The sequence below is a fragment of the Bactrocera dorsalis genome, chromosome 3 (assembly GCF_023373825.1).
Source record: "Bactrocera dorsalis isolate Fly_Bdor chromosome 3, ASM2337382v1, whole genome shotgun sequence".
In the NCBI taxonomy this organism is placed as follows: domain Eukaryota; kingdom Metazoa; phylum Arthropoda; class Insecta; order Diptera; family Tephritidae; genus Bactrocera; species Bactrocera dorsalis.
This window is the reverse complement of record NC_064305.1, coordinates 61,149,050-61,164,684: the sequence shown is the minus strand read 5'-3', so window position 1 is coordinate 61,164,684 and position 15,635 is coordinate 61,149,050. Positions and strand designations below refer to the sequence as shown.

Here is a 15,635-nt window from a genome sequence, read left to right as displayed (position 1 = left end):
GAATTGGCATAATTACGTTGATGATTTTTGCACATTTCATTGCAAAATTGTATTTCTCTTACACTATTATTTAAATATTATTATCACACTAACACGTTTCTTCGTTTTTATTTATACACAATGTTTTTGCAGTCGCCTAATTTGTTTGTTGCCACTTTTTTGCTATATTTTCTGCTGTTGTTTTCGGCTAATGTGCTGATAGTAAACTTCGCCTCTTGTTTATCAGACCGGCGAGTATATCTTCCTCTTTTATTTTAGGTCTGCTCTTTATAATTTTACCTCCATTGTTACTTTTACAATTGTTATACCATTTTTAGTTCAATTTAATATCTGCATTAAAACAAAATTAATAGTAAATATATTCTTCCAAATTTAAATAATTGGTATTTCTGCTTTCATAAACATTGTTGTTGTGTATATTTTCATTGTATGCTTTGTATCACATTCCCGGCGAATTGAAATGACAGCTGCATAAGAATGCATTGTCAAAAGGAATTAGAAAATAAAGAGATCTCTTTTTAAAACTAAATTTCGTCACATTTTCATGTCGTTGTTTTCATTACTTTATATTAAAATGGCCATTTACATTTTATGAAAGATTAGTTTTTAACCCATTTCTGTTCAAAACTTTAAATGGCTGGAAGCGGCTTACAGGTAGGCATACGCACTTTCCCGCATTTTTAAAACTATATAAACAAAAAAGTGGTTGTAACACTCTTTACAAACAAACTGCTTTTCCAAGCGAAGGCATAGCCGGGCGGGATACGACGACGCTGTACGAAGCGTCACGGCGAACTCGTACAAAACAAATACTACCCGGCGAATTCACAAATGCTTGCTCAGCATTAATACAGCGCCGAAAAAAACACGGAAATTGAAGAAACGGGGCACCATAACGTAAAAAATAAACGTCTAATTATAATTTTTTGCGCACTCAAATAAACTTTAATTCATTCAATGACGACGCAAATTTATCAATTATATTACAAATATTCGTTTAAACCACACATAAAACTTTAAACACTTAAACTTTTAAGAAAATTTACGAAGAAAAATTACAATTTTGCAGAATAGCGTGGTTTTGGCATAAAAGCCATAATGGCGGAAGACTAGTCGTCGACGATATTCTCGTCAGCGTTCGCGCTAACCGACAAGGAGAATATGCATGGAATATGAACGATAGCGACTGTTATCGCATTTACACTCAAGCCCATAAAGCCAATGCTACACAAACGTAGAGAAAAGTCGAACAGAGCCAAAGCAGAAAACACAAAAACATGCTACAATAAACGACAACGACCGAACCGAGCACGTTGCTTTACTCCGAATCCGAATTATATACACACTATTTTCAACTCTTTTTCGCACACGCGCTTTACCACACACAATATTTTCGAATTTTTCCGAAAACTACATATTCAGCGAAACTACTCGCACCTTAATCCGAATTTTCGAAAAACCATCGCTCCGCGCACGCTATCCAGCGACCGTTACACACACCAATACATCCCTCCTACCACTACACAACACTAGTAACGAGACGCGTCGTTTATTAACGTATTTTGACGAACTGGTAATTCCATGTTCGCGTCTTTCTTATCCGTCGCATACTACACCTCCAGCCATCCACTTCATACAATGCGTATACCCTTCTTACAAATACAAAATTTTCCGAACTAGATAGCTGGGCTAAGCACACTTCGTGCACACACAAATACACTCGTGCAAAACACGAAACGCAATATGCGCCATATAATCTTATTCACTACCGACCTCTCGTTCACACCACATCTTTACGGCAAGCGTGCGAGCGAGAGGCAAATACGATGACCATTATTTTTCGGGTCGGGTAAATGGCGAGCACCATGAAAATTTTTTTTCCACCAAAATCGATCAAATTCGATTAATTCATACTTTTTTCACAACGTATTTTCTGCACTTAAACTCTGCTAATTTCACATATTTTATATGCGAAACATTACGCGCAATCGTTAATTGTAAATATCAATTAGATTTTGGAAATAATTTCCACTTTTTGCGTTAAAAATCGTTGCCAATTGTGCAACGACACGACTTTTTCACAGGGGCACGTTCTTCACTGAACGTAATGGCGGCTCGGCTAAAATCTTTCCGAATGCTTTCGGAGTTGTAGTGCTACTTGCGAAATAACAGAAATTAAAACACCTCATTGGAGGGCATAAAACATAGTCAAAATTGTATGCAAGTACATGGAAAAATCGACAAAATTTTAAAATAATTATTGGAATAATGGTTTTGAGGTGTCAATAAGGTTTAGGCACAAAATTCTTAAATAATCTTGCTTGTTGGCATTTCCTTCTAGTAGCGAATGTTCGAAAGTATATATTCAGCACCAGCGAGTGTGTTCAGTTGAACAGGGTGTAGTAAAAAGTATGTAATTTTAATTACAATTTTGTATTAAACGTAGTAAAAAACTTAGTTTGGTGATTACTAACTTTTCAAATACTTCAATCTCTTTTTATTAAATGTGTAAAATTTAGAGCAAAACCCTACTTTCAATAATACACGTTTTCTTATAAATATATTTCTATAAGTATGTTAATATACATACATATGTTAGAAATTAAATTTTCTCTGCGCTTTTATGTTAAGTAGAGACTGTTAATCCAAACAACTTTAACTGAGTTCTATTATAAATAAGTACTTATATTTACCGTAAAAGGCTTCTCCTTATTTGTTTTTATAATTAAAATATTTTCGTTTAAATATATAAAATTATTAAAACAGGTAAAATATACTAACAAATTTCGAACTACATCTAGCAAGCAATTCAATTTTTGGAAATAACTTATTTTTAGCGCCATCTATGCAAAAAGTTATGCGCCTATAAGAGAACCAACATCATACATTTTCATAAAGAAATTTGCAACTTTTGTAACTGCTTACACCCTTATATATGGATATTCCAATAACAGTTATACAGATCGTACGGTTCCTTCTCAAACCGTTTATACACAGCTATGCTCAATAGTTTCATGACTATTATTATTTTCATAACTCTGTGTGATAAGACATAGGTGAGCAGTATTAAAATGCTCCGATATCGGCGCTGATAAGAAAGCTCACCTGTGCAAAAATGGTACGAGTAAATAAAAAAAAGGTTGAAAAAAGAGCAAGCAGCTAATACTGCAAGCTATACAAATACAAACACTAACAATACAAACGTGCTAAACGTGCAAAAGCAAGAGAATATAATTGAGATTAGGAATTGATAACTAAAGAAATTTGTTGAATTTATTGACATGTTCGTAATACTTTTCCTTAACTGAAATTGGAAGTCAGTTGATATTACGTGTTCAGGGCGTACACATATAATTCGTAGTATTTAGTGCGTATTTAATAACGGTGAAATAATGGCTCATTGTTTGCTTCCACAGCTATGAGTTACGTATATTTAAAAGTTTGACGGTTAATGTTATCGATTACTCCGTTTTAATCGATACTCTACTTAATAATTATGTAACGCAAGACTTCGCTAGAGTATCATATTTGTACTTTAACGCGCTTGCGTAATCGTGAACACAATTTAAAGTTTATAAATCCAATCAAAATACTCTTTTTTAAATTAAACTCAAAATCGGTGCTGGACAGAAACTCTTAAAATTCGCAGTGTTTTTGTGAAAATAATAACTCCATGAAGAGTTTCTCAAAGCAACTACAACATAAGAACGTAAAAGTGTCTAAGCAAAATGAATCAGCTTAAAATGATATTCGAATTCACTCATCGTAAATTAATTTTGCGCTGATAAAATCGACTCCTTATCAATAAACTCTAGATATTTTCGTACGCTTACCGCTTTCCAAAGCTAATGTTTATTTACTTTGTTTTGTACATGACTGCATACCTCCCTTTATCACTTAAGTCCTAAATACCCAACTCCCACTTAAGACAAATTGGCAACCGCAACTGGTATAAATATATTGTATGTGTTTATACGTAATATTTTTCCTTGAAAAGTTGTTGTTGTTGGTGTAAACGAATATGGATGACAATTACATTAGTTCACCGAACGACTTCCAGCACATGGAGGGCACCGAGTCGGTGGAATTTAAACGAACCTTTGCACTCGATGGCATCGGTGAGGACGAGACCTTGCGACTGTATTTGCGTAAAGCGGGATTATCCGACGAAATTGAGTACTTGACACCCGAACAGCGACGTGCCTTCATTTACGATATCATTAAGAGCAACAAAATGCCTGGATATTGGATGGTAATAATTGCATATGTAAATTAATTTAAAGGAATTGTTTGGTTAAAATAATGAAAAAAAGTAAGATATAATGTGAACTTGAGTTGCACCGAAGTTATAATCTTCTTTATTGGCGTAGACACCGCTTTCGAGGTATAATACCCCTTAAAAAAAATTCAATACAAGGCTGATAATGGCGGTTGCGATAAATTAGCAGATTTTTATGGAGAACAGAATGTGTGCGAAATTTCTGAACGGTATCTTAAAAACTGAGTGATTTGTTTGCTTCATGCAGGCAGACAGACCGACATTGCTAAATCGACTCAGTTCGTTACCCTAATCATTTACATATATGTAAATATTTTAAAGGTTCTCTGACGTTTCCTGCTGGGTGTTACAAACTTCGTGGGAAAGTTCACATATATTGTTGAGGGTATAAAAATTTAGCGATGTAACGTTGTATTGAAGCCTGAAGACGAATTTATATTTTTTTCTTTATAGTGGGCACACGGGAAAACACACTGAGTCATATTATCCATCCACGATTTCATATCTAATAGGGTGGTCATTTTATTTCTGATCTATACCATATGATCCAAAACTGAAAAGAAATTTCCTTGTTAATCTCGAATATCAACTGAGTATCAAAATAAATAAAACCCTTCTCAAGAAGGATAATTTACTTTTATCCCTCTGTATGAATAAATTAAATAACTAAACACGCAGAACTAAAACGTTTGGTCAAACCCTTCTCACTCACAAGTTTAAAATTCAATCTCTCAGTGATATCAACAGCTCTTTGTTTTAAGTGTTCACTCTTGAACTGTTATCTACACTTTAGCGCCGCGGTCAAAAGATTGTTGGTTGAAACAATGAAAGCCAGTGTAGGTCGTCTGGAAATATAGCAATACTGACTCGGTTAACTTCACAGGTTTGTTTTTATGAGACGGTTTGTGGAATCTCCCAATGAGTAATCACTCATATCAGGCAGAACGAAGAGCTATTAATAGTGTTGAAGTACATAAGAAGCAAATAATATTATTATTATCGTTATAGCTTTAAAACTCGCAGTCGGATGGAAGGTAATACCGTACTAGTTAATATATTCGATTCTTTGTTTTCAATATATTTGCCTAAGGTGTACATTTAGCAGATGCACTAATGCTTTCTTAAAGTTATCATCCTCTGAATAATAATTATAAAATCTCCTCCTCCATTTTCCTTAAAATATGACTTCGTTCTTCCTGTAAAAGGCTCTCTTCCTGCCAACTAGCAAGTCACTTTCTTTAGACAAAGAGAGAAGTCTGAGACGAAGTCATATAACGTTTTTCTTTTCATGCCAAAGCGAGATCACGGAGGTCACGTTATTCCTCGTGGCAGTAGTTTTGACAATCGGCATTAAAGAAAAGCAGTCATTATAAAGGGTGATCCATTTCGAGGCTCCCTACTTTTTTAAAGAAAAAACATAGAAATTTCAAATTTAATGGGAAATGTTTATTATCATTCGAAAGCACATTCCTTGGCATTTATTTTTTGAGGATTATATCTTTCAAATGTTGGCCGCTGTTATATCTCAGATGGTCCATCCGTTTAGTCCAATTTTCGATGACTCCGATGTGCTCACCGAAGTGTTCTCTCAATAAATCCATTAATTGTTGCAATGTGTGGGGCCCTCTTGTTGTAATCATACTTGTATGTCGCCGTGATTACGAGCTTCAAGCCAGAAATTAACTTCATCGTTAAACAAAATTCGGTTCGAAAATGTCTCATTTTCTTGGAACTGTTCAAGAGTCCAGTTTCAGAGCGAGGTAAAATGCTCCAAGTCGTTCCATAAGCCATTCTGAGTTGTTGCGAAAGGCACCGAATCGGCTCTCCACGGTTTTCGTGGATAAAGTTGAACGATTTTTAAACGTTGTTCAGCGTAAGTCTTTCCATCATGAAATGCCAAACAATACTGAACAAAAAAACCATGACAGCTTGACACAACTCACCCGTGATCTGTTAAAAAAATTCTATTGGAAAAAGTACATATAATACTTAGATCACCCATTATATATCTTCCAAAAGTTCTTTTAACTTTTCATTCAAACAATATACTTGGGTATTTCCCACACCCAAAGGCATGTAAGCATATACATATTTATATACGAGTTAACGATTGGACTATACAACTCATTATATGTATGGTGAGAGGATATGCCATTATTGTTAGTAAGAAATATAATTATAGCAAACCTTTTATTAATAATTATTCACTTTATCAATTCATATCACAAACTGATAAATTTTTATTGTGCTAGTAAATGTCATAACGCATATCAGCGATTAACTCCAAGTTGCTTCGAAATTATTCGGCAGTTACTCAAAATACATTTCTATGTACGTATATACATATGTATGTATATTTTAATTACCGTAAATAAATTATGTAAATATGCTGTTATAAATACTGTTGGAACTCATTATGGGATGGTCATTGTTCTTATATAATAGAGAAAGCTTATAAAGTTTCGGAGATTTCTTTTTCTTCTTTGTTGGCGTACAACGGCGCACCAGTTGTGCTTCCTTTTCGCTGTTTGGCGTCAATTGGAGACTCCAAGTGTAGCCAGATCCTTCACCACCTGGTCTTTCCAACGCAGTGAAAGTCTTCTTCTTTCGCTGCATCACCCGGCGAGTACTACGTCGAACACTCTCAGAGCTGAAGTGTCTTCGTTTATCTGCTACAGCCCATCGTTCCATCGACTGCCGCATTCGCCGTTGCCAATGCATAAATGACCATAAATCTGCCGCAGGGTCTTTCTCTCGAAAGCTCATACCGCTCACTTAAAAAGCTTCGAGTTTTGTTGTTTAAAAAAGTACACTTTACTAACTCGACTTTTTTCAGCCTTCCACAATGACTTCGCCATCACCATACAATTTACCATCAACATCAACAACTAGTAGTCGTACACCACCACCACCGCCTTTACGCAAAGCCAGCGCCACAAGCAACAACAGCTCGACTCCACCGCCAACATTGGGATACGCCACTGTGAGCACATCTTCGTCAAGTAATAGCTTAAAAAGTTTGGAAAAAAGTAGTCCCATTGTACCGCGTCGATATGAGCCGACACCTCCTACACCGCCTTCGCCCTCAACATTTGTGACCAGCATTAAGGGTTCCAAATATGAGATAAGTGGCCCGATGAACTTTCAACACATAGCTGGCGATATGACACGAGATCGGACGCGCAATGCATTCGATCTTACCATGACCATGAATGATAATGTATTGAGGAAATATATGCTGGAACGCGGCATTACGGATGAGGACTTGAAAGGCATGCGCAAGCAGGAAATCATTAAAAATATCGTGCAATCAAAGTTCACTTGGATGGTGAGATTTTAAAATCAAGTGTAACAAGTCGAAATTTCCTTAATAGAAAATAATATATTGTACTTTCAGCCACCTAAGCGTAATGTTAATGGCACAGATAGCCATCATCTACCCGATATAAAGTACGCTACTGTATCTTCTGCCAGTGATTATGGTCTAATCACCTCACCGAGGTTCTCACGATCGAAAAAATCAATGCATGCGCCCCCGCCACCACCACCAACAAACTCAGTCTTAACAACTGTACCGTTTACTAAACAACAACCAACCAGTCAAACAGGCTTAGCGACTATACCGGTTACCAAACCACAACCAACCCCAGCATCGGTACCGCCACCACCACCACCTCCAAATTCAAATGTGCCGTTGAAGACGGACACAATTACACACTCAAGTTTGAACTTATTAGCCGCGAGTTTCGCCGATCCCAGGGATTTCCCCTCCATCGAAGATATTTATAGCAACAAGACTGAAGTGGAAGCAACAGCGCGGCAAGCTTCTGTGCAACCGAGGTTGACTTTAAGGCAAGCGCCTCCACCACCACCATCTGCAAAACCGACAACAATCACTGATGCATCGTTGCAGCCACCACCTCCATCCCTTGTCCAAGCCAACAAGAAAAAATCATCAGTAATTTACCATTCCAATCAAAGTTTGTACAGCCTCGACGAATGGGAAACTGAAGAAGATAGTCAAATATATGGACGAACGAATGCCGGCTCTAAAACGCCGCCGACACCTAGCGATAGCAATTTGTATGCTTCTATAAAACCAATAAATAAACAAAATAATCTGAAAATTAACGCGGACCTCGGAGGTTATGCAAGTGTTGGTGGTAGAAAACAGCTTACTGGACCACCAACACCACCAAAGCCTACGCTGAAGCCATCATTTGCTGCTCGAGTTTCTAAAGTGGGAGCACCTAACCCTCAACCACCTCCGCCGTCAGCTAAACAAAATGTAGTTCCGAGTGTTCCTATACCACCTCCACCGCCTCCTAATGGTAGTACGCCTATTCCACCGCCACCACCACCGCCTACTGGAGGTGCACCTATACCTCCGCCACCACCACCTCTAAGTGGTGGTGCACCTATTCCACCGCCACCGCCACCTATTACTGGTGGTGCACATATTCCACCGCCAGCTGGTAATGGTGCACCAATGCCACCGCCACCACCTGCACTAAACTCTGCAGAGAAAGGTAGCAGACAACCAACGGCGCCTGCATCTAAAAATAATGATATTGGTGATGCGCGAGGTGCGTTGTTAGATAGTATTCGGAAGGGTGTAGCATTAAAGGTATGGCACACTGTTATAAACGAACACGTTTTGTTTCTTAACTCTATTTTTAATTTCGTGTCGTCCACAGAAAGTTGATCAGAAAGCAGCCACAATCAGCGGTGTGAAGCCACGCGTCGAACGTAAGCCGCCAGCTAACGACTTCCTTTCCGAACTTAAACTTGGTATAACACTGCGTCGCGTAAAGGACAAGGCACACAACCCATATGCCGATGAAGATCCAGATGAATCCCAAGCTTAAGGAAATTGTTTGTATTGTATAGTATATATTATATGTAGTTATATAAATATGAGGTTTCCATACATACAGACGAAAAACGAAACCAATTCAGAGCTTTGTTTTAATGTGATTATGAAGATGAGTATCACCAATACCTTTCTTTGTTGAACACGTACTAGTCTAGGTACTAAATGTGTTCATCGGGAAACTAAGGCATTCAACTGTTTTATTTTTATACTCTCTCAACATGTTCCTACAGAATAATCAAGATAGGCGATCCATTTCGTGGTTCCCTACTTTTTTAAAGGAAAAAACACAGAAACTTAGAATTTAATGGAAAGTGTCTATTATCATTCGAAAGATCATTCTTTGGCATTTGTTTTTTTTTTGGAAAATTATCTCTTTCAAATGTTGGCTGCGGCCACGTCTCAGATGGTCCATCCGTTGAGTCCAATTTTCGATTACTCGTTCGAGTTTTTTTTTCGGATTTTGCTTATTACTCGTAACGAAGCCATTCAGCCAGAAATGAGTCTCATGGCTGAAGATGATTCTTCGATGAAAATCCAGATCATTTTCAAGTTATTGCTCAGCCCGATTCACAAATATACGACGATTCTGGTGGTCAAGCGACTTCAGTTCTTGCACCAATTTGATCTTATAAGAATGTAGACCAAGATCTTTTCGCAAAATTCGCCACAACGACGTCACAGAGATGCCCAACGATTGAGAACGACGTGTGAGAGACTGATTTCGGTCTTCCTCAATTGATGCGCTAGCAATAGCAATATTCTTGACACTACGGGCACTTCATTGTCTCACTGGTATGGGCACATTTTGTACTGTGCCTGTGGATTCAAATTATTCCACTAGACGCTCAATTGTGGATCTCGCAGGACGATTATGACGACTATAAATTGGAAGAAGCGTCCTTAAAGTTGAGGCCAATGATTCTGAATTTCGGTAGTAAATTTTAATAATTTCGCTTAGTTGCTGGATCGTATATCTTTCCATAATGAAATGGCAAACCTGTACATATGTCTATGATAACAACGTGGTGTCAATAACGATCGTCACTGATACTCATCATTTAATTCTTTATAAATACTTGTTTAAAAGAGTCGTTGTATATTCGTTTCAGGTAATACAATTTTTATTGTTTCAATTTCTAAGTACTAGGGTTTAAGTATCCTCAAAATGTTCGCTAATATGTGATGTCATTCTCAGCTCCTTAGTATTTGTGATCGGCTACAAATAAACTTTGTTCTGCTTTAAAGGGTGGTATGGAACCCGCAACATATTTACCACTTCTTGCCAGCGAACTCGCCTGTAAGAGTAAACAAAGATTTCGAATTAATAATCTGTTTTATGAACCATAAAATTCCGCATTAATTTACTTTAGCCCTCTTTTTAAGCTCGGCTTGACCAAGTGGTATGTTCTCTTTTTTGCCAGCCCAAGCTGCCATCGCCGATGCTTGTAGGGCACGTCCGTAAGAGAATGAAAGTTCCCAGGGCCGTTTCAAGTTGATAGTGTTTATTGCATTTAAATGCACTGTAGCCTCTTCCTCCGATTGACCGCCGGAAAGGAAAACGATGCCTTAAAATAAATATAGATGAAGTCGATTAATAGTTAAGGACATGTACATATGTATGTATGTATATAAAACTATAATTGATATCCGGAAATATCTTTTTGAAATATCGAAAAATAAGCAAGAATAAGTAAGTCAGGGAAAGTTAGTCCTTGAAGAGATCGCTTCATGCATCATAAGGGGGAAAACAGACTGTCAAAGTAATGATAGAAAAGCAAAATTAAAAATATTGTATTAGATTTAACGGTAATATCTTGTGGAAATTCGTACACGAACCGTAAGTTCTTTATAAAAAGTGTCTAGATTAAATATTTTCCGGAAATAATACTCTGACCACAGTATGCTCGGAAAATATGTAAGATCCAAAAATTTACTAGATATGGAAGAATTTAGTCGTCATAAATCTTGTGTTCATACCGGGTACGGCAGCTGGTACTGCTCTAAGAAAACTTTGCACAGTTACATAAGCTACTTCCTCAGGTGAATTCTTTCGACAAGAACTTTGACCGGGTAGTATCATATTCGGTTTCAGCAGAGTGCCCTCCAAAAACACGTGATGATCGTTCAATGCCTTGTATTGAGCGGCCAAAACAGTTTCCGTCACCTTTTTTCCATGAAAATTGTTAAAATATGGCAGTATATGTGTGTAGAAACATCGCGTACCTTTTGTGCTCTAATTATATCATGATCTCCATCGACCAGCACTTCTGGTTCTACGATCGGTACAATACCCTGCGACTGGCATATCGAGGCGTAACGCGCGAGAATATTCGTATTCTCCATGATCGCCTGATAGGAGGGTGTATGTTTGCCGATCTTCAAAACACAACGCCATTTCGCAAAGTCACAACCATCCCTTTTGTATTTGCCGCAACGGCAGTAGAGATCATCAAGACCCTCTGTGGTGCCCTCATCCAAGGTACCAGGCAACGGTACAATGCCTTTATCCACTTTTATACCCACAATTATGCCACGATGTCGCAGCAAATCTCCAAATGTCTTGCCATTATCTGCTTTTTGGTAGAGAGTTTCGTTATGCAATATAACACCCGATATGTAGTCCTGTAGGTTTTCGGTCGTAAACATGAGTTGACGATATTGACGTCGATTTTCTTCGGTGTTTGGTAAATTATATGGTGAAAATCTCTTTTCCATGGAGCCGGGCGATTCATCGGCCGCCAATATACCTTTGCCCGGTGCCACTATCGCACTGGCGATGCGGCGGAGCTCTTCTTGTAACGCGCACGGTATATATTGGTAATTGGTGCCCATTTCTTAGATAACTTGGAATTTTGTTAATTTGCCAAATCTTTTTTTTGAATTTTATTGAAATGTGATTGTTTATTGCATTAAAATTTGATGTTTCTAAAAAACTATTGCTTCTTTCTAATTATTTGAATGAACAGAAGGTGGCCAAATTCAAAATATTTAATATTTTTAATCGAAATTCGAAATTGATAGTAAAAAAGAGTAGTAGTAGAGTTCAACGAGTGTCGGGTCTTCGTAACCGGAATTGACTGGGATTTATATCCGGTCAAGGACTAACAACTCGGTAACCTTGCCCAAATTGGGAGGTATTCTGTTCCTATGATAACAACTGTAGCAACGAGAGTGAGCCCAAGCACTCTCCAGCAATTTCACTTCAAAAATGGAATAAGCGGTGAGCAACTCCGAGACGTTTTTAAAAAGGTTAATGACCGTTAATGGTTAGGCTTGAGAAGACGTGCAATGGGAGGATTTTTACCAATCTATCACGTTGTGTGGTACAACGAACATAATACCTCAATGACATGTCAAGTTATAAAATATAAAAATATTTTTAATTTCAATTATTATAAATTAATTTTGGTGTCTGATTTACTGCCCCAATTACTCTATGAAGTAGCAGGTTTCATCAGTAAACAATAAATTTCCGCCCTAATATATACTGAATACCGCTAATTTTTTAATTAATTATTCTAATTAAGTTAACTAAGTTGCTAAGTTATTTTTAACGTATTCTGCATTGTGAACTTGGCTGCTGAAAATATATTTGATAAATCAATTTTGTTTTGTTTTGAATCACTCTGTACTCAGGCACGTCATTGTAACCTCCAAAACCAATAAAGGAAGAGGAAGCAGCGTAAATAAATTGTAGCCGGTTGAAGAAATGTTTCCTTTAAGTTCGCAAAAAAAATTTTGGACTTTTGCAAATGAACAACAACTTAGTGAATTACGTTTGCAACAAAATGTTAATTATATCAATAGTCATGGGGCTGAAATGAATGTAAGTGAATATACAAGCACAGCAAAAGGCACTTTATAACTAATTGAATCTCGTTTATTTTTTCGCACTTGTAGCAGGAGCAACGTGAAGCTTTCTTCCTGCTGCTTGCGGAAGAACGTGTACTAATTAAGCAATATGAACTGTATTTAAATGATTTTTGCCGTCGCTTCGAACCGCCTATGCCAAAATGTGTTGTCGGCACTGCATTCCATTATTTCAAACGTTTTTTTCTGAACAACACACCAATGGATTACCATCCTAAAGAGATATTGTGAGTTTGGCATACAATAATAACACCTGTCATATTCACAAGTAATTGTTTTATTTCAGAGCCACGTGTGTCTATTTAGCCTGCAAAGTTGAGGAGTTCAATGTATCCATTGGTCAGTTTGTGGGTAATATAAAGGGTGACCGCAATAAGGCAATGGATATTATACTCTCGAATGAGTTGCTCATGATGCAACAACTCAATTACTACTTGACTGTGCATAATCCCTATAGGCCGGTCGAGGGATTTCTCATCGATATTAAGGTTTTGCTATAAACAACTATGTTGCTGTTAGGGTTTTTAACGTTTTAAATATAATTTATAGACTCGCAGCAATATGTCGAATCCCGAACGTTTGAGGCCACATATAGATGAGTTTATTGAAAAGACGTTCTTCACAGACGCTTGTCTGCTATACGCGCCGTCACAGGTAATATCTGCAGTTTTGCAAACAAATTGTTTTGTGTGCATATAATACAATTGCATTTGTTTTTATATAGATTGCACTGGCAGCTGTGCTGCATGCCGCTAGTAAAGAACAAGAAAATCTAGATAGCTATGTCACTGAAAATTTATTTGTGGCGGCACGTGATAAATTGCCCGCGCTCATAGAGGCTGTGCGCAGTAAGTTTCGTTTTGTTGTTTTCTTTATTCATTCCATGTTTTATTGATTTAACTATAATTCTTAAGAAATACGCTTTATGGTTAAGGCATACGAGCTGCCATCGAAGGAAAAAGTAAGATTGATTGAAAAGAAGCTGGAAAAGTGTCGCAATCAAGAAAATAATCCTGACAGTCAAATGTGAGTATACACGATTCGCAATAGGATATTTATAGATATATTATTGTGGATTACTAAATGATTTTTTTATTATTTATGTTATTATATATTATTGTTGATCTTTAAATGCCTTTTATATTTGAACTTTGCAGCTATAAAGAGCGCATGCGCAAAATGCTTTGTGACGATGACTTGGAGCTCCCCTTAGACTCATCATATCACGTCGCAGACTCTAGTGCAGACATGTCTATGCTTAATATGAGTCAAGAATCTGTATGATTTACAGTTGAGTGCTTTATTATTAGTTTTTTTCTGTGTACTGTTATTGTTAATGATAAAATAAAGAGACTAAATGGAAAGTGACAACAAAAAATAAAAAAAAAAATAGATCATTAAAACTGTACAATTGAAGAATGAAGTGTATTTATCAAAGTAATTTAATCAGAATAGTGCGTTTTGAAATTTATTTGTTTAATACTTACCTGCTTCATACACGTTCTTACATGTTCATTGAAATCCATACTCAAAACACGAACAAACATGAATTTCTTATTTTAACAATATTTTTATTGCATCTGATACTACACTGTCATCTGTTTTGGACACAAAACATTTATAGAAGTGATTTTTTTCGTTAATATTATTAACAATACGTGTATGTGATACATATATGTGTAATCAATATTTCTGAGACTAATTTTATTTGCCTCAAAACAACATTTGTTGCTTACGGTTATAATGCAAGTTCAATGCGGTAATTATTTTTGTGTGTTTATGTGGCATTAACTTTGCTTAAAAGTGCTTTCAATTACACATAAGTATGTATATACATATTTTGGATATATTGACGTTATTAAATTTTTTGCATGTGAAGGTTTTACTGTTTTAATCCTTTTATGTCGTGTTAAGGCTTAGTAATTACTTTCATGGTACGTTTATTTCTATGTCCTTCAACAATGTGTAGTATTGAGTATTTTTATTAAGCCTTTTTTATTTTAAAATTTATTTGTCTTTTTCAATATGCAAATTTTTTTTATTAATATTTTTATAAGCTATTACTAATGCATAACAAATGTTTAGAACTTTTTCGTCTAATATTTAATGTGGTGTTAATTTATACTATTGATAACAAGTTTTTTAAAATTATGTTTTTTAATGACGCTTATGATAAAAAAATAATGATTTTAATAATGGAAGTCTCAAAAAGCCTACTTTAAATGGAGTCTTAAAGATATTGCCGTTTCCAACATTTTACAACAACAACTTTTCCATTTTGTAAACTTGATTTTAAGACAAAAATATTTTTTAAACCTGTTGTTATTTTTGTTGTTGTACTAACTAACTTTGAACTAAAAATAATTGTTTTCAATAATTAGAAGCGTGGAGATATTTTGTTTGATAAATATTTTTTTCTATTGAAAAATACTTCGAAATTGCAAAACAAAGCAGGTGTTACGAGTTTTTAGTTCAAACATTGTTATATGGATTTTTTTATATTTTAGTGCTATAAACTGTATTTTTTAATATAGCAGTTAAACCTCATAAGGTTTTTGAAAATATTTTTTTTTGTAATATTTTTAAGATTTAAAAGCTTTTCACATAAAT

At 36.1% G+C, this 15,635-nt stretch overlaps 3 protein-coding genes across 4 annotated transcripts; 2 read left to right on the top strand and 1 right to left on the bottom strand.

The window, feature by feature from the left end:
• Positions 1-3,315: 3,315 nt before the first annotated feature.
• On the top strand, positions 3,316-9,237 carry LOC105222412 (uncharacterized). 2 transcript variants are annotated; one of them, XM_049451958.1, is made up of 5 exons: positions 3,316-4,252; positions 7,116-7,607; positions 7,677-8,736; positions 8,767-8,906; positions 8,977-9,237. In XM_049451958.1, the coding sequence occupies exons 1-5, from the start codon at positions 4,022-4,024 to the stop codon at positions 9,145-9,147; spliced, it is 2,094 nt and encodes a 697-aa protein (XP_049307915.1). In that variant the 5' UTR covers positions 3,316-4,021; the 3' UTR covers positions 9,148-9,237. The 2 variants fall into 2 exon arrangements, with proteins under 2 accessions (XP_049307915.1, XP_049307914.1); XM_049451957.1 differs by having other exon boundaries at positions 7,677-8,906.
• Positions 9,238-10,162: 925 nt separating this feature from the next.
• Positions 10,163-12,291, bottom strand: LOC105222413 (fructose-bisphosphate aldolase). The gene is made up of 4 exons (XM_011199739.4): positions 11,379-12,291; positions 11,133-11,319; positions 10,521-10,720; positions 10,163-10,450 (listed from the first exon to the last, which is right to left on the bottom strand). Exons 1-4 carry the CDS (start codon positions 11,985-11,987, stop codon positions 10,355-10,357), a joined length of 1,092 nt encoding a protein of 363 aa, XP_011198041.1. The 5' UTR covers positions 11,988-12,291; the 3' UTR covers positions 10,163-10,354.
• Positions 12,292-12,816: 525 nt separating this feature from the next.
• On the top strand, positions 12,817-14,431 carry LOC105222414 (cyclin-H). Its single transcript, XM_011199740.4, has 7 exons — positions 12,817-12,981; positions 13,056-13,252; positions 13,312-13,513; positions 13,575-13,679; positions 13,750-13,873; positions 13,940-14,051; positions 14,183-14,431. Exons 1-7 carry the CDS (start codon positions 12,865-12,867, stop codon positions 14,307-14,309), a joined length of 984 nt encoding a protein of 327 aa, XP_011198042.2. The 5' UTR covers positions 12,817-12,864; the 3' UTR covers positions 14,310-14,431.
• The last annotated feature ends 1,204 nt before the right edge of the window (positions 14,432-15,635 follow it).